This window comes from Coturnix japonica, chromosome 4 (genome assembly GCF_054131305.1).
Source record: "Coturnix japonica strain WE chromosome 4, WE-NBRP24, whole genome shotgun sequence".
In the NCBI taxonomy this organism is placed as follows: domain Eukaryota; kingdom Metazoa; phylum Chordata; class Aves; order Galliformes; family Phasianidae; genus Coturnix; species Coturnix japonica.
This window is the reverse complement of record NC_140666.1, coordinates 81,009,820-81,036,523: the sequence shown is the minus strand read 5'-3', so window position 1 is coordinate 81,036,523 and position 26,704 is coordinate 81,009,820. Positions and strand designations below refer to the sequence as shown.

Sequence of the window (26,704 nt, the reverse complement as noted above, 5' to 3'; positions counted from 1 at the left end):
TTCCTAAAAACTAACATTCCAGCTTATTTCTTCACCTTGATTTTAAATATCTTAACTTTAAACACCTAGCATGTGGATTTGGAACAAAGTTGAATTCACTGCACTTGAATATATCTCAAGAAGCTCTTCTACCCTACTATGAGATACTGTAAGAATGGATATTTTAAAATATGCAGTAATAGCTGAGAATCCATTACAGATGAAGTTAATATCCTTATGATAAATTGAATGGATCATTTAATTTAATATACTTTGAATCATGTCCTGAGGATGCCAGAAAAAAAGTCTCACACACTTATTAAGAACAAAAACACAGCTTGTTTTTGAGAAGTGCTCAATAATTAGCATCCTGTGATGATCTGAGTACAATCAGTAAAGCTCCTAAAAGTTCAACACTTCTCAAAGACATCAAGGTATTCAATACAAGCTTCTAAAAGAAAATACCACATCAATCAAACCACTTACACTGAGATTTAAGGTAGATTATGTTGCTGGGCTTTCACTACTGTGCTTCAGATGATATAATTTTTTAAGCTTTAATAAACTGATTACAAGCCTAAGCCCTGGGTCTTGAAGATATGGACACTTCTTCAAAAGTCAGTTTCACCCACTTAAAAAGATATCACTTTGCAGCTGTGCTGTGTTGTTAAGCTTCGCTACAGGTATTTTAAATTGGACTCAGAGCCACTCCATACTGACTCATGTCCATACCAAACCAAACAGTATAATTTCAGACTGCATTATCAAGCCCTGCAGGGTTGCCCTTAAAAAAGTAAATCTGACTCATGTAAGTTTAACTTCTCTAAGTAAATATTCAAATGCAAATTAAATCAATGTAACTATTTTTAAAAGTTGTGCATGGAAAAATATGAATTCATTTAATTGCATCAGGGTTTTTTTAAACTCGTTCTTAAATAAATTTCAAACTAAATTTGTAAATACTGGAATGTATAGATAATTATAACAGAGCTCTAAAAATACCCAATTAATTTCATATACCTACTTGGATCTTTAAGGATTAACAACCACAATAATTACCCAAGAGCCAAAGAACAATTATCCATATTATTCTTTAAGTCATATGATTTTATATAAAACTTAATAGGGGAACTTTCACTGCATTAACGTAAGAGATTTTTGCAATCTAAACCATCTAGAGAAGGTTGAATTAAGTAAGGATAAACACCAGATTGTCTTAGGGATACTACAAACTATTATGAAAAAGCAGGTCACTGTCATTTAAAACCCTCACTCCAGTTGGCATTGTCTGACATTCTCAACTGGAAAAGAACGATGGAGGTCTGCGCACGATACAATTAACATGTGCCAATTTCTTTTCAGAAATAAAGTTACAGTTATAGACTTGTAAAAATTCAGATCTTATATGTAAGCAAGGCTTTGAGTTGTTAATCTGTTGTACTTAATCTTCTCTCTCTAAAACACAAGGACTGTAATGATAAATTGTAACTGAGCTTACCATGAGAAATGACTGAAGATTATAATGGAGCAGCAAAGACTTCATTATGTTAGTCTAGATTCTGGTTGATGTGATACCAAGACTGCCTGCCTTATCAGAAACAGCAGAATATCTCCTGGATTTTAGAAGAAGAACAGCTCGGAGTTCTTGGAATTACAAAACAATTTGCAAAGCATCTCCAAGAATCCTACAACCTGCAGTTGCAAAAGACTGACTTTCTCCACTCTCTAGAATCCAGTGAGTGTCTCTGCTAGTAAAAGAGGAATGAAAAGTGTGTATACGTTATCTGAATCATTTCTCCCCAGGCTCAGAGAACAATCTTCATTCTTCTATGAAATTAGAATCCAAAGAGGTTAATGCAAAATTGGAGGGATTCTGGAATCCAGGTAAAATCATGCATGACTTTGTAAGAATATAATAACTGCAAGGGCATGACACAGAGCACAAAGGAAAACAACAGGTTTTTTTATACCTGCAAAATCTGTACCTGTCACCTCTTTGTATGGAGACCTATGAAAAAGCATATAAGAATTTTCAGGAGCGTTGCTTCAGCACTGTGAGACTTTGCAGAAAAAAACATGGCCCAGATTACTGAATTCCAAAGTGCTGTTATAAGGCATTAAAGGGCATTAAAAGAAACAAAAACTCTATGTGAGAGAATTGCAGACAGCAGCGGGGAGCTGTTACTCACCCCAGCGGCTGCAGAACAAGCCAGGCAGTCATGGCACAGGAAAATGAGTATTGATAAATCTGTGCAACACTTCCTCGAAGCAGTGGCAAGTTAACACACAGCTCCAATCAAGGCTTTCTGTATGCAAAAACAAAATCAAAGCAGGTCCCCTGAGGTACTAAACATAGCTCCTGCTCCAAACTTCCCGAGCAATGCTGCAAGCTGTGTGGTGTAGTCAACATGCCCAAGGGCCTAGACAGGCTCGAACAGTGGGCCCACGCAGGCTAGGGGATGAAGGGATGGAACACAGCCCTGCTGAAAACAATTTGGGGATACTGGTGGATGGGAAGCTGGACATCAGACAGCAATGTACCATCACAGACCAGAAAGCCAACTGTACCCTGAATAGGGTGGGGGAGGTGATCCTGCCCCTCTGCTCTGTGTTGGTCAGGCTTCACCTGGAGTCCAAAAGGGGGGTCCTCAGTATAGGAGAGACACAGACCTGTGAGAGCACATCTAGAGAAGGGCTACAAAAATGATCCAAGGGATGGAACACCTCTCCTACAGGGACAGGCTGAGAGAGCTGGGGCTGTTCAGCCTGGAGAAGAGAAGCTTCCAGGGAGACCCGAGTGTGGCCTTTTAGTATCTAAAGAGGGGTACAAGAAAGAAGGGGACAGACTTTTTCACAGAGTCTGTCAACAAGGGGAAATGGTGTCAGACTAAAAGGGGAGATGATATAGATTAGATATAAGGAAATAATTTTTTGTAATAAGGGTGGTGAAGCACCAGCACAGGTTACTCAGAGGTATGATGGATGCCCTGTCCCTGGAGACATACAAAGTGAGGCCAAATGGGGCTTTGAGTACCTGATCAAGCTGTAGGTGTCCCTGCTCACTGCAGGAGAGTTGGCCTGGATAATATTTAAGGGTGCCTCCTGATTCAAACAATTCTATGACTCTATAAAATTTATTCCAATACAGTATGGAGGTAACAATGGCTCCTTGGGCACCTGCCTATAAAGTCACATCTTAACCATTTGTTTCCAGTGTTCACATCTCTCACATCTCCTTAAAGCAGCTGCCATAACAACCACTGTCAATTTGAAACTGGCAGCACAACTCTCACCCTGGTGCCATTAAAACAAGATACTGCACAGGGTTGGTTACTAGATCAGGCTACACAGCCTGAGGTTTGCTGACAGCCTGTGGCTTTATAACTTCAAATATGCTGTAGCAAAATATAGATGTGAGTACTCACAGAGGTATGCATTCATGAGTTCATATGCATGTACACACTTTGCAATGGCTCATGTATAAAAATGCACAACATTCATGCTGTAAGAGAAAAGGACAGCATGAAGCTTTGATCCATATTTTTTTAACAGATCGGGTAAAGGAAAAGTAAATGAAAAGAACTGTATCAAATCCGCAGTATAGACACAGTAGCTGACACTCATAAAGAAATACCTTAGGCAGAATTCATTCTGAACAAACACTTGGAGCAGGTAGAGCAGCTCAGCAGGTTGTGGCACAAACCCCATGCAGAGCTCTGGCTGCAGCTGGAGCTGCCTGCTGCTCCCCCCAGGACGGTGCCTTCCTCCCCTTGTTCAACAATCCATGCCTCCCGGACCACACACTGCCCAGGGATGCTCAGTGCTTGGCATCCTTGGCATTTCATCCGCCAATCCTGCTTGCTTCTGATAGGCACTGAACTTTTGCTGGAGCTATAGCTAATGTCTCAGGGCGTTACACACACGATCAGATTGATTATTATGACTGTAAGAGGAGAAGGAAGAGAATAGAAATCAATGACTTACTGGACCAAGAAAGAATCAATTATCCAGCAATTCTGCTTTTGCTAATTCTGCCACACAATCTCATCTATTAAAGTTCCATCATTATTTGAATTAATTGTTGCTGTCACAGCAATAATACTCACAATCAGCCACTCACATTCTGCAACTACCTAGCTTATATTAGAACCAATTTAGTAATACTGCCTGCATATAATGAACTGGTTTGTAGTTTAATTATAGTGCTTACCAGAAAATTTATTAGACAGCAATAAAGTTTAGATTTACTGTTCATGCAATATTGTTGCTTTATTAGAAGATGTATACATGAAGCAACATTCTGCTCTCAATTACACAAGTATAAATCTCGAGCAACTCAGCTGAAGTCAACAGTTATTTTAAATTGGCATGCAGCTACTTTGTATTCAGAAATCTGTAATAAAAAGCAGAGTTTTGCTCCATGTGTGTGCATTACTTATAGCACTCCAGGTGGTTACTTTGATAATGATACAGAATATTTCTCTGTTGTTGAAATAAACAGCAATCCTGTTACAGAAAGTGGTTTATTACAACCAAGGAAATAAACCAAATATGTAGTGCAAGAAGCACTCAGACAATTTGTAGTATACAATCAAAGACGATTAACTAAAAAGGAAAGCTGCTCCCAAAAATGTGCATTCCATTTGCCTTAAAATAATTCAGTGAAATACAAACGAGCAGAAGCTGTTGTATTAAAACTGACTTGAGATTAATTGAAGTATTAACTAAACAAAAGGGATATAAAGCAAAGAATCTTGTATACAGATAGGAAGAGAATCACAGAATCATTAAGGTTGTAAAAGACCACTAAGACAATCTAGTCCAACCATCAACCCATTACCACCATCCGCACTAATCTACGTCCCTCAGTGCCACATCTCCATGTTTCTTGTACGCCTCCAGGGCCAGTGACTCCACCAATTCCCTGGGCAGGTCATTCCAATGCCTCACCACTCTTTCTGACCCTAACCACAACCCCACTGAAACCTTTTTCAGCTGAAACCTGGACAAACTCAACAAAAACATAGAACTTCTTTTTCATTTAGAATACTGGTAGAACTTCACAGCTGCTTAGATTATGAGTAACCATAAAGCAGCTTGCAGTCTTCCACATACTTGCCTTCTAGCTAAGCAGTGGTATTTGATATCGTAGTGATTCTGATTGCATCTCAGTGGTGAAAGCTGAGAAGGGAATTGCTGCAAAAGCAAGAGAATTCCTGTGTTAGCTTCATAATCCCTCTCTGAATTTGGGAATGGCACAGAAAGCTCAGTTCACTTTGCTTTCTATTCTCCTTTCACTAAAACAAGGGTTAGAAAAAATATCGCTAATTTACAGGGCGAGAACACCTTCTCCTTATAAATATTGCTCTATAAATAATTTTTACCTGTTCAACAGCAGACTAATTGGATAAGATAAATTTATATTTTCGGAGCTTTGTCAAAATGTGGGCTCTGTTCCTGAGGATCTGCACTGTGAGCAGGCACAGAATAACTAACTCCAAATCACTGAATTTCTCCTCATTTGCAAAAGGCAAATATCAACATATCCTCCATTTATTTTAAATGTTTGCACAAAGTACTGATTTCTGGTGGTAAAAGCATGTGCCACAAGCATCAAAATACCTAACAACAAAAACAGTAAAATAGGTTCTTGTGTCATTTTTGAACAAGTGGAAAAACACAGTAACATGCGCTGATGTTAAAAATTTAGGAAGCCGGAAGAGCTTAGACTTTTTAAGAACACACATTCTTCTCCATGGCTTGCTTTTAACTCTCCACTTCCATTTCTAATGAATGAGAGCCTTTTGGCTACAAGACCCCATGAGATCTCAAAGCTCACAGCAGCTTGCATCATCGTATCGGTAACTTCAGCCCCAGCTGTGAAACTTTTGCAGACAGAATGACTTTGAAGTAGCTGGAATTCTGGGAGAAACATACTTTTGACCTAAAATTTAGAAATTTCAGAAAGAATAAGCTTATGAAAAAAATCCAATGGCAACCAACCTCTGCTCCAGCCCTTAAAGTGTGAGTTTTCTTTCACAAACACTGCTTTTACTCTGAAGTTGACTTTCTTCTCGAGACAGAGTGCCTTCAGATGGTCTGTCTGACCACATGTCAGCTGAAGAACTGAAACCAAAGGCTGCTGGATTAATGCACATACCTCTGTGTGGACTTTTGTTCCACCATATTCTATACATGCGGGAAATGGCTGAAAGGCCTTGGATGAAATAGGAAAGAGAAATATTAAAGAAAAAAGAGTTCTAAAACATTTGGGTGGGGAATGGAAGGATGTGTACATTCACGTGCACATTCACATACACACAAATCAGTACTAACTCATTTCCACTTCAAAGCTGTGGCTGACAGGAAGCCAGAAAGACTTCTGTCCTGAAGTTTTGAGTGAGGTTACTCCAGAGCCAGGGGCTCTTTGACAAGCTAGATCTGAGTTTGGACTTCTGATATATAGAAAAGTTCATGAGCTGGGCTCACCAGCACATGCAAATGATGTTTTCCATATACACATGTTCTGTCCATATATTCGCCACATCATACTCCACTTCTGAATCCAAAATGCTCACATTGTTCAGTATACATACCATTTGATGGTATCACATGTAACAACAAGAGGAGAATTAACAAAAGCAAAATAGATTAATTAAACATAAAAGAGAAAGAAAAGAGAGAGAGGAGTGTTGAGAGAGGATGGCAGAGTTCATTTTCATCCCTCATCATCACTCAACCAGTATGCACACTGAATAAATGGCAAGGAGGGCATTCACACACCACTAAGCACAAAAGAAATCCAATAGGGAGGGTCAAAAGGAAGTGAAAATGGTGAATTCAATCTATCCTCCTATGTCCCACCTCTGATGAGCTTGAAGTACACTGGCCTTGGGGATACCATGCTTCCTACTTGCTAACACAGGTAACCTTGCTAGACCTTCATCAGAGAAAAATGATTGGATTGCGTTTTATCACTGTAGCTTAAGCTCCCACACATGAGGCCACAAAAATTATATTCATCCATCAATTCCTAAAAGCCACTTATATATTGCACTTGGCAGAAAAACAGAAAAGTATTCAAGAAACAGAGTTATTCAGGCCTTTCTTGTCTGCCTTGCGTTTATCTATTGATCTTCTGCGTGAAGTGACCACATGGCTTCAGCATGCTTCGGTCACCAATGATCTGTGTCAAATCATTTACAAAAATGGAATGACCGAAGGTGTTATTGATCTTTCTTTCCATACCAACGGCAAACTCTTGTCTTCTCTTTACTGAACTGCTGCTAATTCTCTCTTTAGGCTGTAAACTCTTGGTGCTTGTCATGGAACAGAATTACATTTAAGATGCCTAAAGAAAGGTGAATGTCTGTTATAAAATGTCAAAAATGGTTCTTTGGTCATACCAAATGCAAAATAAATATAATCTCATAGTAATGAGTAGGACAAATTAGAAGCTCATATAGAGAAAGCAAAATATTTGATATGCTGCCCCACTGGCAAGTCTTTTAACAAGACCACATGTATATCGATCTCTGAGTTCTTCCAAACCACTCCTGGCTGCTACATGTGTAATAATGACAGATGTCACCCCTCAGAGCTGGACTGAGCCTCATTTCACTTCAGTGCAGCAATTCAGCAGATATCAGAAATATTTCCCACTTTTGATGTATGCTAAAACAAACTAGAGCCTCTTGGTTTGAATTTCATATTGCACTGCTATCCCTAATGGCTATTACCATCACTTGACTACCCAGTAGTATCATATGCAGAGTTAGTAATAACAGACATTTAATATAATTTCATTTTTTTTTAATTTCAGAGGGCTGCTTTGAAAGTAATGCCTCGTATTTTATGATGCTTGCCCAGAACATCAGAGTTAGATGGTGGTGGGATGGCAGTAGAAGTTGAACCTTCCCACCAATATTCCATTGCATTTTCTTGCAGTGGAACAAATGGCAGCAGAATGGCACTCTGACAAAGTGCTGTTTGGAATAGAAGAGCATATAAAGCAAAAGTTTATCACTGAATTCCTCCACGTGGAATAAATTGCACCCATAGCCATTCATCAATGCATGCTGAATTTTTATGAAGACCAAACAGCGGATGTGAGCATAGTGAGGCAGTGGGTGGTGCATGTCTGCACTGGCAACAGTGCTTACCTCCACTGGTGCAGATGTTTTACAAGCACAGCATGCAAGCTCTTGTTCATCACTAGTGAAAATGCATAGCTAATGCTTGCGAAATGGTTGTTGAAAAAGAGAGTCTTTTAGCTGAGAAACTGCTCCATCAAATAGTGCTGATATGCTCTGAGTATCTGTTATCATTCCCAAGGAAATAAGTAGGATGCATTACTTGCAGAGCAACCCATGTTTCTGTAGGTTTGACTTAAATGGAAATATAGAGTCACATTCCAAAAAGTGAGTTGGAACCTGATCTGTTACCTGAAAGATATATAAGATCCCCCTTTATAAAGGTAAACCAATTCAAAGAGGAAAGAAGGAATGAAGACAAGGCTTGCTCTGCTGCTCTGCTTTGGTTATTTTGGCAGTCTGTTTCATATGCAAACAAACATACAAACTTTAGTCTGGTTACTCAAATAAAAGATGTTGGTCACTTTTAAATATGTCTTATTCACAGTTTGCATAATTACTTCTGGAAGCCCTTTTGGGCAAAAAATGTTAGATTGCTGTCATCTAAAACCTGGAGCTGTTTAGTGGTCAGTACTTAGAGCAGCAGCAGCAGATAGCCTCGATGACTTCTGAAAGAAAGCTCTGTCTTGATTTGAGGTTTACTGAATTTTACTATGTCAATGATAATGACCCTTATCAGCAAGTCATACGATGCCATTTCTCAGTCTGTAGCTGAATTGGACAACAGCATCAATACAGCTTTTGCCTCTCTGCTTACACTACTTTAAAGAGGCAGCTCCTTGCACACATTTCACTTCTTAAGTACCATGTGAAGATGCCACCCTTCTGAATGAAAAAATGCTCAGCACAAGGCACGTGTACACTGCAAACATTGATTTTAACGTAAGTTAATGAAGACCTCTTCAGAATTTGATTGTTTTAATCCAGCCACTCGTTGATTACTCCCTCACAAGAGAATGAGTCAAACACAAAGTTACGGTGTAATACAATGCAGTTTGTATGTAAAATTATCAGTAAATTCTATGAGTTTGACAGAGGGACTATGAAATCAAACCTACCCACAACTCCATAAATCTGCAAGACCACCACTGGCATCAGCAGCCCTTTTTCTACAATTCCAGCCTAGCTTTGTACAATAGTGCAATGACATTCGTCCAGTAGATGGGCATGAGCTTAAGCAAGACATGAGGCAAAGCCCGAAGCACTGTTAGGCAAGGTGAAGATTGGACTCGTGGTCCCAACCTATTCACACTTTCAGTTTCTTATTTTGACTCTTATCCCATCCTATAAATAAAGCAAGAACCTCCCCATGGAAGTTTAAAACAAACAAATATACTTTTACAATTGTTCCACATTGTACCACAATGTAATAAGCTAAGCATTAAAAAACCCAGCACATTACTTACTGTCAAATTAACAATGAAGAAACACAGAAACAATGGCAGTAGACATGCATTAACTGTTATTTTCTATTAAGATCCTTCATACTAGACTTCTGCCAAAAGTTAATTTTCAGAGCTTAAAATTCTTGAAAAGCCAGAAGCACTTTGGAGAGGTTTTCTAATCCTCTGAATACTGGATTACTCTATGTGCATGCAGTTGACCCTGACGACTGAAAACAAAGTATTATTTATGCTTCAGTAAGACAAAAACTGTAGGCAGTAAACATTTATGACAAGACTGGGACTACTCATGATTAAACATACCGTGGAATTGGAGTGGAAAGGGAGAACTCATCTTGAACTCCTGTACAAATCTGGTAACTGCCCCTAATCCTTCCCAGCACAGAGGAAAGCGTGACTACTGGAGCGAACTGTGGGCTCTCATCATTCAGATGAGTAAACTTTTCATCTACCTGACACTGAATATACAAGATTTATTCTGTAAGCAAACAAAAGGAAGGAACAGCACAAAGCATGTAGATAAAGTCACTTTCATAATCTGATTACTGAAAATCAGCCTCCTAGGATGTAATGTTGTCACCAACTCTCTTCCAGCAGCTACACTTGTATAACCCTCTCCATGATGCACAGGTCATGGTCAGCGCAATTGGCTTCAGCAGAACAGCACAAACATTATAGGCTGGCTCTTGTTCCTAAATAGCAAGAGTTTGCTTTCCTAACACTCACTAGTGCTACTCCCATTTAAAATCCCTCTGGGAAACACAAGTAGACTTCCCTTTAGCTACTTACTGCATGTTTCATGTAAGCATATACAAACTTATAATTTCAAATGGTTGTGCATTACCACTTGGACTTCAGTCTTGGTAACAGACATGGTGCAACCTGCATGTCACAAGACTCTGCCCATTTCAGCCCACCAAAAATCTCTGCAGGATATATTTAGTGCACACAAGAATTTATTTTAAAATATGTTTAGCAATTACATTTGCTTCAGAACATTTATCTGGGTCCTATTCAGTCATCGTCAATGTGTAGCTCATTCCTTGGAGTTACTTGGATCCACGCACATAATGCACAGTTTGCGACTTGTAGTGCTGATTTATTTCCTTAACTTACACATTGTGCATCTGAAGATCTGGAAACGGGAATGAGATGGCCCAAATATGGTCAATCATAGAAAAATCTGGAAATCATTCCAACTGAAGATATCTTGAGCTAGGTGTAAGTGCAAAATTCAGACCACATGCTGCCACAAGTTATGGGTCAGCAGTTTGCCTCACTGTTATTAGCTGCATATTTGTTGATGTAGTTAATAGCTTAAATGAATTGCATGGAAGAGGATACTCAACAAAACAGAAATGAAGACGTACTGACACAGATTGAGTTCTCCCGCTGTTTCACTGCAGACGCTATTCAGTAGTGTCTGAAGATAGCAGAGCTCAGGCTTAACCAAACAAGAAACACATTTAACTTGGAAAACAATATTCAGAATGTTGTGGTATTCATTACATGTAAATCTACAGCAAATGTATTAGCAGTGCTGGAAGAGCTCCACTTTTAAAAAGGTGAGATTTAGAAGAGAATTAGGGAAACAAATTGACTGCTTTGTTTGCATGGGCTAATTAAAAATAACTGCAAACTGTACTAATGATGCAGGCTTTCTCTAAGTGTAAGCAGCAACAACCAACCTCCAAAGCTATTCCCTGTCTAAACATTTGGTCTTCCTCAAACTTAAAAATACATTCCATGCCAATTTATTTTAATTACCCATAAGCAACAGGGGGTAAATGTTCACATCTTAGTCATTTAAGCCCAAATTTGCCTAGTATACAGATGAGTTTCAGAGTCCTCCATCACATGGCTCAGAATGAAAATACTGACATGAGCTGTTGAATCTAACGATGCAACAGTGGGTTTAAATTTACCTCACAAACCATTTGGGTTTGGACAGAGACAGATGGAGAAAGTATATCAAATGCCTGTATTTCAGGAGGAAAAAAAATGGAAATACTGAAAACATAATTACAAAATCAATTTAGGAAACATTAGATCTACTAAGGTCTGAATCCTCCCGACAACAGAGGTTTCAAATGCAAATGCTGAAGGATCAATGCTAAAATTCAATTGTGCAGATATTCCAAATATGTATATTGCAAATAATAGGCATTTCTCTCCAGCTGCTCTCTACCCTATGAAAAGTGAGCCTAGCCTCATTGTCCAGCCACAAGACCTGGCTTGCAATCCTGGCTCTGATTCCACTTCTTTTAGAGACTCTGGGAAAATAAATTAACTCCTAATGGCCCAGTAGTGATGCTGACTAATCCTACTCAAAGTCTCTGATATATCAAGATTTAAATAAGGATTTCATGGAATTTAACTGACTCTTCTTTTTTCCTGTGCACTGGGACAGCAAAAAGTCAGCCACCAAAGGGTCTCCCATCTCAACAGGGAGACTGGAATAGGCATGAAGTCACCACTTCAGATTGCTCCGCTTCCCCTGTCCATGGGCAGACCCTGACAGCCTGCCTGTCACCCGACTGCTTCATCACTTGGGCAAACCATTCAGGCAAACCAGAGGCCTCAGGAACCTGCAGCTGACCCAGGAATAGGAAAGGCTCCTCTCCAAGTTAAATTACATACTGAAAAAAACTGAGATACGTTGCAGCTGTTTTAATCCCCCCTTCTTAATGTGAACGTAATATTACTTTCCTTCATCCTCCAAACAAGTAGGAAGTCATCTTAATGAGTGGAAACTGCACATGCTGACAAATCGGTAACATTATCTGGTTTTGTCACAGCATTCAAAGTGCTTTAAATGAAAGAAAAAAAGTAGTGAGAAAAATTATTCTCCTATTTGCACTCCTTTGGCTACTAGGAAGGCAGCCTTAAGCAACCATTTCAATCATCTTCCTGTGAATAAAATAACACTTTTCTGCTTGCGTGTAACAGCCTCCTGTACTCAAATTATCTCTTTCTGTCAGAAGTTACAGGATGTGAGCTGCATAGCGCCACTGGGTAGGGACAGAAGTGCCTGCGATACCTCACGCAGCTCCACAAAACATTAAAAATGCCCCTCCTCCAGCACCTGACCTTGACTCTCATCAGGACAGCTTTCACTCCTCAGCAAAAAAGCTGTCCATCCTGAGATACAACCCTACTACCTGGCTGTGCGATTAGCATCCTTGTTAAAAGCTACAGAAGAGAGGAGGTACTGTTCAGCTCAATACATTCCTTTTCCCAAATAAAAGTTCCTTCCAGGAGTGGACTGCAGCACAACATCCTTCAAGTGTCAGCATGTCATAAGGGCAGTGCTGCGGGCATGTTGACTGGCAAGGGATCAGGTGGGAAATAGAAGAGTGAAGAGAAGTGCATGCAGAGCAGCACTGAGGCTGCCACACATGCCGTATTGGATTATGCAGGACCTCTGAGCCCTTCCCTTGAAATGGGCAGATAAGCCTTTCTCTGCAACGCTGACTTGCTCCTCAAGGCTCAGCATGGATGATGAGTCCCACAGCCATAGAGAGCAGACTCACTAGGCTTCCCCAAAATATTTCAGATTCTGACTTTAAGACCAGAAGGATTGCTGCAATATCCCATCTGACTTGTCCTCTGACAGGTTGAAGCATATAAGTCATGAAATCTTTCAGTACCTTCCGGTATATCTTTTAGAAAGCCATCCTATCAATGTGGGACATCAGGTGATGGAGATGAAGTAGCATTCCCTGCAGAGGTATTCCTATGAATAACAGCCTTCTACAACCCAGTTAAAAATGTGTGCTTTCACTTTCTGTCTGAATTGGTCTGGCATCAGTTTCCAGCCACTTGACCTTGCTGTCTCTGGTACCTGGACCTGGATACCTGGATACATGAAGCTTCCTCTATTCTCAAAAATTATTCCCTGTGTGGGTAATTATAGTTGTCTTACCATTCAAGCTGGATGTTCTCATTTCTGCCGTAATAATTTAACTAGAATTAGAACTTGTCAATGTATTTCAGAGGAGATATTTGCAGGTCAAAATGGACCTCTCCATAATTAAAATATGAGGGGGAAAAAAAGAGAAAGAAAGAAAAGAAAAACATCATTTTGGATGAGAAGTTTCACCAATTTGTTTAACTGCTTTGACAAAATGTAGAGGTCTCACATTTTCCATTTTCGATTATAAACGCTGAAAGTTAACATTTTGAAGTTTGAAAATTTCAATACAAAACAGTGCAAAACTTGAAAGCACAAAACGTTTCCTTTCATCTCATTTAGGCAACATTGTATCTTGGTGGGTTACAGTCTCCTGCTAACAAAAAGGTAGCCCTTTTTATGACAAAACATGCCCTATAATAAAGATTTAGAAAGCTCTTCAAGAGTTCAAGAAACATTTGAGCAACACTCAGAAATATGGCCTGATTTTTGGGTGGTCCTGCATGAAGGCAGGAGTAGGACTCGATGATCCTTCAGCTTCCCTTCCAACTCGGGATATTCTATGATTCAAGTTATATTCTTGAAATTATAAATACAATGTTGAAGGGACATCTGCTACCCATCCTCTTTTGCCCCTTCTGTTTTTTTCTTAGAGTTTTCCTTCTATTTTTGTTGTTTCCGAGCATTTATTGTAAGTTCTTGTGATGTTATAAGACACAAAGAAAAAACTTCAAATGTCACAGAAGGATAAATGTATAACAATCACAATCACTATAAATGCATTACTTTTAGCCATACAACTGGATGTCCTTGTTTGCAGTATATCACATTAGCTGGATTTTATGTATCTGCTGTTTGAAATCTGTTAATTCCTCAATAATGTCATCATAACATTAAACTATGAGCATTACATTGAATATGTACTATCATATGTATTGAAATAACTTCTCATTATAAGATTTCCTAACTCCTATGTCCCCACACAACAAAAATTTACACAATTTTTACCTCATATTTTAAAGTATGGCTGACAAATGCAGAAGATGAATACTTGCAGGAAAGCAGGGAAATAATAGCTACACTTTTTATCTGTGACACTGCATTTTCCTGTTTTTGTTGCTCACAGTACTAACACAGCCTGAGGAAGACAGCACCGGTTCAAAATGCAGATAGTGATGGAAGAAAATCATTAATGATGACATCTTCTTTTGCCAAGTATATGCTCCATTAAATCTGAATATTTTTAAAACTAAATTGTACTTCTAATATGGATCGTAAGCCAATCAAGAGGAGACAACAAGGCTTTATTTTTCCTGTTTACTCAGTTGGCAAAATTGCCATTCAGTTTCTCAGAAAAATCACATTCCTGCTAACAGTAATAGGAAGAAAATAGCTTGAATTTCCAATCCAGAATTACATTTTAAGACCAGAAAGCAGAGGGAGACAATAAATGTGAAGCCCCCACAAGTCAATTTTTCAGTCACCTTCCTAACCACACGCCCATTTTTTGACAACAAACCAACTCTAATCTAGAATAGAGGTTGACAATGATGTCAATGTGGTCACAACACTCTATTGTATCTGTCGAATAAGTGTTTCTTTTATTCATAATGTCCTTGTGCTTCGCTCTGCAAAGTCACTCAGGTGAATTTACTGAATATATTTTCACAACAGTGTACCAATTGGAAAGACTTAGGAACACATAATTATTCCATATCATTGCCTTTTACTGCTGTGATAGGATAAAGATATCCCATAGGAAAAAAAAAAAAAAAAAAAAAGACTCATTTCAGAGCACAGAGGGTTTGCTTCTTTCTCTCATTTTTTTTTCCTTTTTCCTTTTTCTTTGCAAATGTCCCTAGCTCTTATACCTTCATAAGCAAAATGATTCACTGCAGGAAATGAAGCGTTAATGCAGCTTCACGACATTTTGAAGCTACAGCTGTTTCAATAGACAAGATTTTAGCCCTGAATGTATCAGTAGCACTTGGAGCTGAAAGCATCGATTGAGTGAAGAAGGGCTTGACCCTTTCCTCAGCAACTTCAAAGTTGTGAGTCATATGGCCTGGAAAGAATCCCTGAGGTATTTAGAAATAAAAGTGCAGCATTACCATTATGCTACAGAGAAATACATATTTTTCTCCTAATTTATCATTATGCATCAAATTTAAAAAAGTTTAAATCTCACCTTTCAGGGGTGAGGCCATGTAGATCTCCCTGACTTGGCAGAAGCTGGTTTGGGCTCCAGTGCCACTGGCAGCAATGCACTTTGCTGTGCTCTCATTGCCTCCCAAAAACAAACCCAGGCCAGGAAGACACTGCCTGCATGGAAGAACTCCATGACTCTACAAAGGCCACTATTTAATAATATCTACATTAATTACTTTCCCAAAGAAGAGTGGACAAGAATCAGAACAGCCAACAAGCCACGCTGTCTTTGGTCTTTTCCAGCAAAGATCTCTTCATCTGCTGTTTGCTGAATACTCTTATTTGCTTAACAAATCTTTTTAAATAGCTTCAGTGAGAGCTCCCATCTCTCAGAGTCTGGGCCAGAGCCAAAAGGCCCTGAATGAGTTCCTAAAAAGGAAGGAGATAACTGCAAGTGTAAATCCTGAACAACTGTACAGGTAACAGTTTAGACCAGCAGCATCTCATGTCAAAGACAACCAAGGCAGACATCTATCTGAACTGCTTGCCTAACATAGAACCAAGATGGAGGAAAAAAACTAGAAGAAAATAAAAAAGAAAAAAAAAAAAAAGCTGAGGAAATTCAGATCTCAGTAAACACTGGATCCAATGAAGAAAGGGTTACAAAGTGAAGGAGCAACATATTGCAGGCAATGTGATGTAAGATGGGAAAATGGATAGGAAACTACATGAAGGAGAACTTGGGAAAGAAAGGAGGCAAGATGAGCAGACACATAGCCTACAAGCAGATTGTTTATGCCTTTCTGTTCTATCCTCAGAGCAAGGAGGAGGTTGTTCTGTGGGAAATGTTCTTGGCAATCATTGCTTTCCGGTGATTCCAACAGTTTGCAACATCTTGCTTTCATTGCTCACCACAGGAAAAGGACAAAGAAATCGGGACACTCCTGTTGTTTCTGCAGATAGAAGGGATGAAGCATGCAAGGGACTGAAGTTTCTATGCAGGAAGAAAATAATGAATAAAACTCATGGTAAGTCACAATGAATGAATGCTTACTCACCCAGGAGCTGTGAACAATTGGTACTAATTGATCACACTGACTGTATTCATGCTTAGAAAAGTTAATTGCATTTATATAAGAATTGAAGCAATAGAGATGTTTCCATGCTCTTATAACTCTGATTTTATGTAACATCCTCATTAGAAATACAAACAATTACAACAGGTGTCTGTGATGATAGGTTTAAATTGGACACTGGAACAAATTGGGGGAAACTCCAAAAACCAACCAAAACAAAACATTTCAGGAGTATGCGACAGGAAAGCCACAGTAATGAAATGCATTTTAGAATGATTAAATGAATTCAGATTCAACACCAATTCCTTAGCAAAAGAAATCATGTCCTTTAGGTCATATGGGCAGGTCACTAAAATCTTGTGTTCAGTATTATGGGATCTGCCACCCTTTGGTCTGCTACCCCACCTCCATTCCAGTTAAGAGGCACTGTTGAATGGTCCCCTATAGTACATTAATCACAAGATATCCCAAGTCATTTGGGCCAGATGAGCCCATCTGATAACAGCTCATCCTTAATTTTCCTACCTATGGCTGCTGTGCCTGCAGACTCTGAAGGATTAACTGTATGCAGATTTTGCCTCTATGCAACCTCCTTCCCTGCACAGAATATCTCATGCACTACTCAGCAACTCTTATGATTTAATCGTTTTCTGCCATTAACTTCAAGCATCAGCCAGGGAAGTGTAACTATGGGATAACATAAGTACTCCACTTAAAAAACAGAGAATCATAGAATATCCTGAGATGGAAGTAACCCATGGGGATCATCAAGACCATAGAAAATTATTCAGTTATTAATTCATCTTGTCCAGACTCAGAGTGGCACAAGCTGAAGCAAAATCTGCTTTTGCTACTTGTATCTTTAAAATAAATCCATTAAATGCGGCCTCATTGCTCTCTTCCTCTGCTAGAGGAACAATTCTGGGTTAGATCATTCCTGTCACAGGGCCAATGACATTCAAAGCACTACAGTGATTTTGACCAGCTCAGGGAGAAGGTCTATTGCTGATTCAATAGGTGATAATTTTTTTTTCATTCAGGAAAAATGTGGCTATCAAAGGTGCAACAGGTTCTTATGAGGATTTAAACACCTAATTGGATCTGAAGAGATGCCCTTCCTGCATTAAATGTGATACTTCACAATAATCAAATAACAGGGCTAACAATGACATAGACATTTGAATGGTACTGATGCTTATGTGACATCAATTTCACAAGGTTAACATTCCTGTAATTAAAAACTATTATTTAAAATAATTTTAAAACAAACAAACAAATAAACAAAAAACACTGCAAAACTCTCTGTACCCATGACTCCAGAAGAGCTTAGAGAATAATAACAGCATAATGCACAGGGAGGTATCTCTTGAAAAGGCAGTTTGTGGCTCCATCTAGGCTTGCTAGGTCTCAGTTACAACCTGGAGACTCACACATGGGTCAGGTATCCAGTCTAAAGAATAATCTGAACTGTAAGGGTCTAGACTGATTTATTTAGGGTATGCCAGAAAACGAAACTCTTTATGAAAACAAAACTACAGAAGGTGGAGTTAATTCTTTCCAGGTTTGGATACAGGCAGATCTGACAAGCCCAGCTTTGTCCCACATCTGCTGGAAAGACGGAAATTTTACTTATACTTGCCCTCAGGAAGGCAGAATTTGGTTGCAAAATGTTGATGGCAGAGCAAAAATAGGGGTTTGTGTCTAACTTGTTTCTCACACTACAGAAGCCAAAGCTCTAAAAGATTAAGGAATCTCCTTGCTGGAAGACAAAACCAAAGTTCTACTAAAGATGCTGTTTCATGGAGGATCTGCTGCCACGTACACCTATCCTTCCAATTTTGATGAAAGTCTCATAAATGAAATTAACTAAACTGTCTCTCTCCCTGGCAGGTCATCTTATATCATAGCCAAATTTCTTAACAAGTAGCAATTACCAATCCACGTTGCCTGTAAGTGCACCCAACAGTCACAGACTACAGGATGACATATTATATCCATGAATACCTCACAATTGAAATACATTTTCCCTATGGGTCTACATCACTGCTTGATTTAATTTTTCCTGACATTTGGCCTGGAGCTTCGTTAAAGAAATGAACTTAGGATGGTTTTGCTGACAGCAAAGGACAAACATGGCTATATGTTCAACTCCTACTTAAATCAAACACACTACTCTTTTAAAATACTAATCCTGCATAAATTGTTGGACAGTCACTGAGATCTCTTAGTCAGAGTCCATGTTCTGTTTGAGGATGAGCCAGAGGTCCACATATGCAATAAAATCAGTCCAATACAAATCATACAACTGTGAAGAAATAAACATTTTCGCCAGTGACAAATTTATAGATGTGGAAGAAGATATGCCGACTCATCAGAATCCCTACCAGTGATTTTTACAGCTTCAATAATTCTGACTATGAATCATCCACATTCTGCTTAAGATTGGCTTCTTTCTCCTTTTCCTCCATGATGTTTTCTAAAAAACAGGTACGTTTAAAAAGTCATTTCAGGAGTACTCCTTAGAGAGAAAGGCAAATGAAGTAACTTACTGCAAACTGGGGGAGAAGAGGTGGATTAGAACACCACGGTGCTTCCTGCCTGAACAGTAGCCAAAAAAATCCACATCCATTCTCCAATTAGTTTCTATCTTTCTCTTCAACATTATGAAGCTGTTAATATAACAAAGTTGTGTGTCTCTGCAAATATTAAATTTAATACCTATTATAAGTGACATGCTGACAAGTTCAGAGCAGGAAGTCCTCTGGCTGTAATACAGGCACAACAACACCTATGCGGTGTTTCCAACAGCTCAGTCCTGTGCCCGAGGACCACCCTGAGGCTGTATGATCTCCACTTCTGTTTGAATCTCTGCTTCTTGTGTTGAGGGGAGCTGAATGCATCATAAGGAGAACTATATAATTTCAGCTGTGCAAAGCTCTGAAACTACTGGTAATTCCATTAATTTATTTTCATAATCAGATACAAGTTGTTGCAGAAGGCTTTAGAAAAGGAAAAATATGGGAAAAAAAATAATATTATTATTACAGTAAAAACAGTTTTAAGAGGCCTGGCTTCAGTCCCAATCCTCCAAGGACAGTTGTCTGAGCTCTGCATTTCAGCTCAAAGTAAATGTTCCTCAGCACAAACAGGAGGTCAGCCAAAACAGCACATGAATACACACATTCCAGCAGCAGTGGAATGTACTGCATCCATGAGGCTGACTGTCCAGAAACCAAAAAACACAGTGACAAGTCAAAGCACAACTAATGTCAATGGTTGGCTGTTACTATTATATTAGATACAGCCAAGGGTTTTTGATCTTCCTTTGAAATTATCAAATGCCTCATCAAACACGCAAGTTTTCCAGGCTCAGTACATTCTTCTCCATATAAAAACCTCCAAACTCAATTATTTCTCGTGAATTTTTATTGTCCTCCCAGTCCTCTTTCCCTCCTGCTTTCTACAGCAATTTGACTACTCTGAAGCATCATGAACACAGAATAATTCTTATCTGGGTTAAAACTGGTCAGCTCAGGATTAAAACCAGCCACACTGTCCAACCTTTGAATACATGAATTTCTACATAAATGACAGATGCTTAAAAGCAGATTTGATCTGTTTTTAGAACAGCAAAATAGAGACATTCAGCCTAAGTTTATTTTGCTTTCAAATGCCCACTACTCAGAGCCTTTCCAGTTCTCACTCTTCCAAAAGCATAGCCTAGGTGTTTGTGGAAATCCCACAACAACATGCTCCAGTACACACATCTATAGGATTCCTCTTCTACCTGTTATCCGTGTATCTTGCCATGAGCAACCTCTAAGAATGTGGAACAACTGACTTTCTGTTTATCAGACCAATCTTCATCAGTAGTTAGTCATGTATTCTCACTGTAAACATGAAGCAAGATGCACATAAACTGCCACTAAGTAAAGAAACAGAAAGGTTTCCTAGATAAAGACTGACCATACCAACCACATTTATACAGTATTAGTGAAATTTGTGGTTTGGAAACAAATTTTCTCCCCACCTTCATAACTATGTCAGAAAGCTTCAATTCAACCTTTGAAACTACATCATTTTGGAAAGGCCAAAAATGCTTCTTTAGCCTGAAGTTTGCACAAAAGACTACTCTGAATTATCACTCTCAAGAACAAACAACTCATTTCAGTTCAAATGAACTGAATTCTTTTTTTTTTTTTCCCCAAAATCAATTCTTTTTGCTGAGCTTTTACTCTGTACTATCCATCTAGCACACCTCCGCCAAGTCGCCCCTTGCCCATGCTACTCTCAATAATAATGATTTTCACTTTACAAATGCTGTAATTCAGGCTCCTTGTCTTGTCCTAGGTTTCTTTTCCTTGAGTCAGGCAGAACTAAAAGACAGATCACCTAAGGCCTGTATTTTTTTTCCTAGAGATACAGCATATCCTTAGTATGACCATAGAAATCCATTAACTCTCTGCTTCTGTCTAATCCATTTAGGGAAGATCATTGTAAAGCACATAAAGTCCCTGTATCACAACTCTTCAATTTCAGAAGAACAGCAACTTCATTAAAGTAGCCAGACCGTATTCTTTCTGTATCAGAGTTTGAATTCAAAAATGCCTTAATTAGAAAAATGGTAAGTAAATTTGTTTCTTAACAACACTGTGAACCTCTTAAATCATGCATAAAGAAGCAGAACAAAAACTCAGCTTTGCTAGGGCAAAAAAAGATTTTTTAGTGCCAACTCTGGTCCATTAGATTTTAATTGGCTACAGCTGGCAGTCCCATAAACTATAACATTTTTTTACCTGAAGCTGAGCAGCTGTCCACACAAAGAGACAAAAAAAAATTCCTACTCAGGAAAAAGAAAAAAAAATGTTGCCTGTAACTGCTTCCTTACAGTTTAATATGGAATCACAGTCAGTGGTAACACAGCAAAGAGGTTTCTCAGAGTGCCTTTTTAACCAAAGCCCAAATCACCTCAAAAATTCAAAATCCACAGTATATTCACCAATGAAGAATGCAACTGTATAATGCTTTACTGGTGAAAGAGTTAAGTTTAAATGTTCTAAACTCAGAAATTGAGGAGATTTTTCCAAAAGATCTCTGCTCTACATGCCTGGTTGGCTGCACTCTGAGAAAGCGCACTTCAGTCCTTCTTGCTGGCAAACTCAATAGGCACAGTGGCTCAGAACAAGTAAATTCCTTCAAGCTTTCTCACTCGGATGAAAAGGATTTAACTGTGGGAGGAAAGCAGTTTGTCCACTTTAACAATTACGCGTAACTTCAGTCTACGTGATTTACAGGCAACTGTCCCCATATCATCTGTACATGTGCAGATAGATTGATATCAATTAAATTCATTTCATAAGAAATTATAGCAACTTAATCAGATTCTTATTTCACTGTAGTAAACCCAAGGTAACTACCAAATCAACAAGATATTCCAGATTTTCACTGGAAGATAAAGATCAAAACTTGGTCAGTGGGATATAAAACGCAAGTTTATTTATCTTTTCATTTGTTTCCCTTTGAGAATGAACAAGAAAGGGAAAAAAAATGCAATTTGATCTAAAACAAACATCTTGCAGACCTCAGATAAGGGAGTGCTCTCAAGAAGGTGGACAGGTCTTCCAGCAATAAGCCATGTTGTGACATGTAGTGTTCCCCGCTGCCATGCTATGCTTCCTCTCAATGATAAACTACATAAAGATGATCCCACTGAGTTCTGCCTGCACTGCCCAGTGGTCAACACATAGGCAAAGAGATGCAAAAGTCCCCTTTGCTAAATGATAGATGCAAGACCCATGAAATAAGGAATTAGGAAACGCTCCCCTTTAAAATGTCAAACTAGGCCTCGTGCTGTCTCCCCTTGAAATGTCAAACTAGGCCTCATGCTGTCTCCCTGCTGAACACCCGAGTGCCTTTCTTCCACCTCTCACCCTGCTGTCACAAAGCCCTTCTAAAGAACTAGAAAACCCACACTAAAAAACATACACAGACACAGGTCCTGAGAGCTCAAAGCCTCAGAGCCTTCCCTCCGGCCCCAGGACACACAGCCCAGCTCTCCAGCTGGGAAGAAATGCAGAGCTCTGGCATCACTCCTTCCAGCGCTCTCTCCAGCAATAAAATGAACAGACAAAGCTATTTTAAAAATGACCCTAATGATGTAAATTAGACAAACATTAATAAACTCAGCAGGTTATTTCCCTACTGGAAAAACCACCATAGATCAGAACAGCTCTCGTGCCAGTGATTCACATTGTTATACAGGGCCTGCATCTGAAAATAAAGGTTCCATGGGAGACTTGCATTGAAAACACTTTATCCACTAGGATCGCCTTTATTATTTCTGCACTACAAAGAGGCCAATAAAAGAACTGTATTAAAACAGCCCCCCGATTTCCAGAATGCTGTGATTAAATGTTTGACTTACAGTTTGCTTATTAAGCAAAGCAAACATCGGCAGCTTTCCAGACTTTTGAACTTTGAGTCATAATGTAGCATTAGGGCTGACCCAAACCTGCTCATATCCTACAAACTGCACATAACACAAGCCTACAGGTTACATTTTATCCTTCTGTAAAGTGGAGAGCACCTGAATGTAGAAGGGTTAATTTCCCGTCACGGGGATCTCTTAAAGCTATGCAACACAGAGACTAAGGAAGCACTTTTTTATGCTCTTGATGGCAAAACATTTATGCCAGACGGCTACAGTTTCTCATTTTAAAAGAAATATATACTTTCATATTAATATCTACTCCAAAAAATCTTATGTTGGTTAATGATGTCATTCCCATATGTGAAATGACATTTCATGCTTGAAACTACATGCTGCTCAATGGGAGGAAAAAAAAAGAAGGGGGGGACTACCAAAGACTGCAAAAACCAAAGTAAGCACTGTTTTCCTACCACCATAATGAAGAAAAACTTATACATGAATAGAAGGTTCTGAAGCAGCTGACAAGACTCAGATTGATGGGACTGCCAGCGTAACAGCAAGCAAGGCTCCCAGGAACCCACCAGTCCAGCTGCACCTTTCCAACACCTTCTCCAAATCTGCTGTAACAACTGATGCTGGCTTTGGAGACAGGACAGCCACCTGAGCGCTTGAGATCTGCCACCAAACTGTCTTGTGCAGCATCCTGATTAATACTGTACAACACAACTACTTAATCATATGGCTAGCAATAAAAAAAAATATGGAAATGGACCAAATGCTGCTTTCATATGTGATGTCAGCAACCAATGTACACGCCAAAGCCCAAATCCTTTCTGCTTAGACACCAATCTCTGTTTTAGTACCTACATTTATTGCTAATGGCCTCAAAAATCCCACAGCTCAGCTGCTCCTTCTGTCCCTCAGGTGCACAGATGTTAGAGCCAGCACAAGCCTGCATGCAGACAGCTTTGACACAGGGCTGATGCTCACAGATCCATCTCACCAAGCCAGATCCTCTCATCTGTTGTGCCGCAATGGTCCAGTTCATTCTATGAACTATGAGCTGGCATATTCATCTTGGTTTAAACTGCAGAAAGGGAGGCTTTGATTCAGCTTGCAGATGGGTACCTAAATATAGGTGCCACACGCAGATGTTCATATGTGAAGAACTCACCTGAGCACTCAGTGGAGTCCAAATGAGCTGCTCAGTTCATCCCAAAGCAGGCACTTAGATCTGGTTAGCTGAGCAGCTCTAGACTGCCTTGCTTCAGAAGTTAAATGGCTTTACACTCCTATAATGAGATCTTCACTGATTTTATAATGGAAGCTTAGACTCCTGCTGCACATGTAGACAGCTCTATGTAGATATTTAAACTCATAAACTTACCCAAATTCTAAAGAGATGATGGAAGTACAGGTTTTACTGAACATTTTAATCGACTCGTCTTTCCCACTCCATAAGGATAAGGGCCTTCATGAGCAATGTGGGAAAGCTTACAAAGACGGATTTTATAACATTTCAGTGTGTTCGTTACAAATGAAAAAATATATGCAGTTCCTTCTGCCCAAAATTTGTAGGTACAAACTAAATTTCAGATATGTAACTTAGACATTATTCTTCACTTGTGGTATAGCTACTCTGTTTCACTGTGTCACTCAGTATCATCACATTTGTGAGGCCACAAAGGATTTAAGCATGTCATTTAATCATTCTCCGAAAGGCATGCTGAACAATGTCACATCTTTATCATTGCACATGGCATCACTTATCCCGATAGCTGTAAAAGCAAGAATCACTGTTAAGTATTTTAATCCTGTCAGACAGGGATATTAACCTGCTATTTTAGAAGCCATTGCCATCTGATCTGTGCAACAGTGACAATGATGGCTTCCAAAGGAACAATTCTTTTCTCTTGGCAGAAAGAATATACAAATTACTTTGATGGAGATGGAACTCGAGACCTGATGGAGAAAACTTTTGATGGAAGTTATTTCAGTAAAGGCAATGTGGGGAAAAAAAAAAAAAAAAAAAAAAAAAAAAGAAGAAGAAAAAAAAGGTTGAGTTCTTTAAAACATTCATTACCTTCTTGCCATGCATAACAAATTAATCTCTTTCCCTCTCTTGTAGGTATACAAGCATACATTATTCACTTATCTGTGCCTACAAACGCAAAGCCGAAGAGTGATCTCACACTACAGTCAGTATCCTAGCAAGGATCTCAGTCCCAAAGTATGTTTAAAGGGGGGAACAGGTGTGTAAACAGAAGATTCTGCGTCACAGATTGAACATTTGCTCGAACAAGTACTGCACTGAGTCTAAGCATGACAACTGAAGGAAGCAACTGGACTTTGGATTCCAGGCACAATGCAGTGCTACCAGCTGGAGTCAACTGACAATGACTCTTTCAGACATGAGAAGTTTCCTTCATATTTCACATGATGGCTACATGAGTAATGAGCAGATGGTTTTACTATTCTCACCACTTAGTGGAGCATGAAATGATGCACTGACAGGTAGGAGAGAAGAATTTGGAACAGGTGCTATAGTAATATAGTGCACAGTATGTCAAAATCCAGCATGCAAAATACTTAAAAATACATTCAGTCTCAGCCATCCAGGTGTTAATAGCTGAATTCTTTTTTAAAAAACTGAGGGGGACAAAAGTTATAACAGACAAGGACATTTTAGTGTGAATTCTAGAACTATCCATTCAGACCTGTATGATCTTCCATCCTTATGGGAAAGAAACAAGGGTCACTTGGATATTTATTTAAAGCGAAGTTCTGATCTCCAAGTCTAGCCTTCTATTTGACAGTTGTCCTCTGAGTTTCTGCAGTCCCATGACTAGGGCTATAATTTGACTTAGCCTTCCCATGTTAACATAGAATCATAGAATCACAAGGTTGGAAAGGACCTACAAGACTATCTAGTCCAACCATCCTCCCATTACCGTTGCTACCACAAGCCACTAAACCATATCTCATAGCTCTTCATCCAGACACCTCTTGAACACTGCCAGGGATGGCAACTCTACCAGCTCCCTGGGCAGCCATTCCAGAGCCTGACCGCTCTCTGAGAGGAAAAGGTTTCCCTTATGTCTAATCTAAACCTCTTCTGATACAACTTGTGGCCATTTCCTTGGGTCCATGTAGACAATCCAAAGCAGTGCTTATAAACTACTGGTTTCTCTTGAAGTCAAACCATGAAGAACCTCACTCAGAAACAAACAAAGACCAACCCAATTCCAGTAAGCATTTTGGATCCTCTTTAAGCTTGATTTACAAGCCTGATTCATGCACTTAAGACTGAAAATTTCCACAACTGTAAAAAAATAAGAACACATAGCAATAATTATTTCTTCGTAACATTGATAAAATATTAAACAATAAAGGAAATATTATTTAGTAACAAAATAGAAGTTATTTTTAGCATTATAATAAATATTGCAGGTTTTTGCTGCAACAATCACTGTGCAAATTAAATAAAATAATGAACCACTATTCGATGAGGAACTCAGTCTCTGTGCAAAGCTGCACATCTACTCCTTTTAGTCATCACTAAGGTTTTACTCACATTACTTAACTCCGCAGTCCTTTTCTCA

General features: G+C 39.1%; 1 protein-coding gene across 12 annotated transcripts in view; it reads right to left on the bottom strand.

Moving 5' to 3' along the window:
• The window catches only part of SORCS2 (sortilin related VPS10 domain containing receptor 2), a 513,640-nt gene that overhangs the window by 404,010 nt on the left and 82,926 nt on the right, over positions 1-26,704 (bottom strand). Inside the window, exon 1 of one of the 12 annotated variants that reach the window (XM_085547394.1) lies at positions 25,186-25,215. The exons of the other annotated variants lie outside the window; for them this stretch is intronic. Within the exon in view, the coding sequence (XP_085403520.1) occupies positions 25,186-25,200 (15 nt within the window). The 5' untranslated portion in view covers positions 25,201-25,215. Of the gene's footprint in view, positions 1-25,185; positions 25,216-26,704 lie in introns of those variants that run through there. 12 annotated transcript variants of the gene reach the window in all.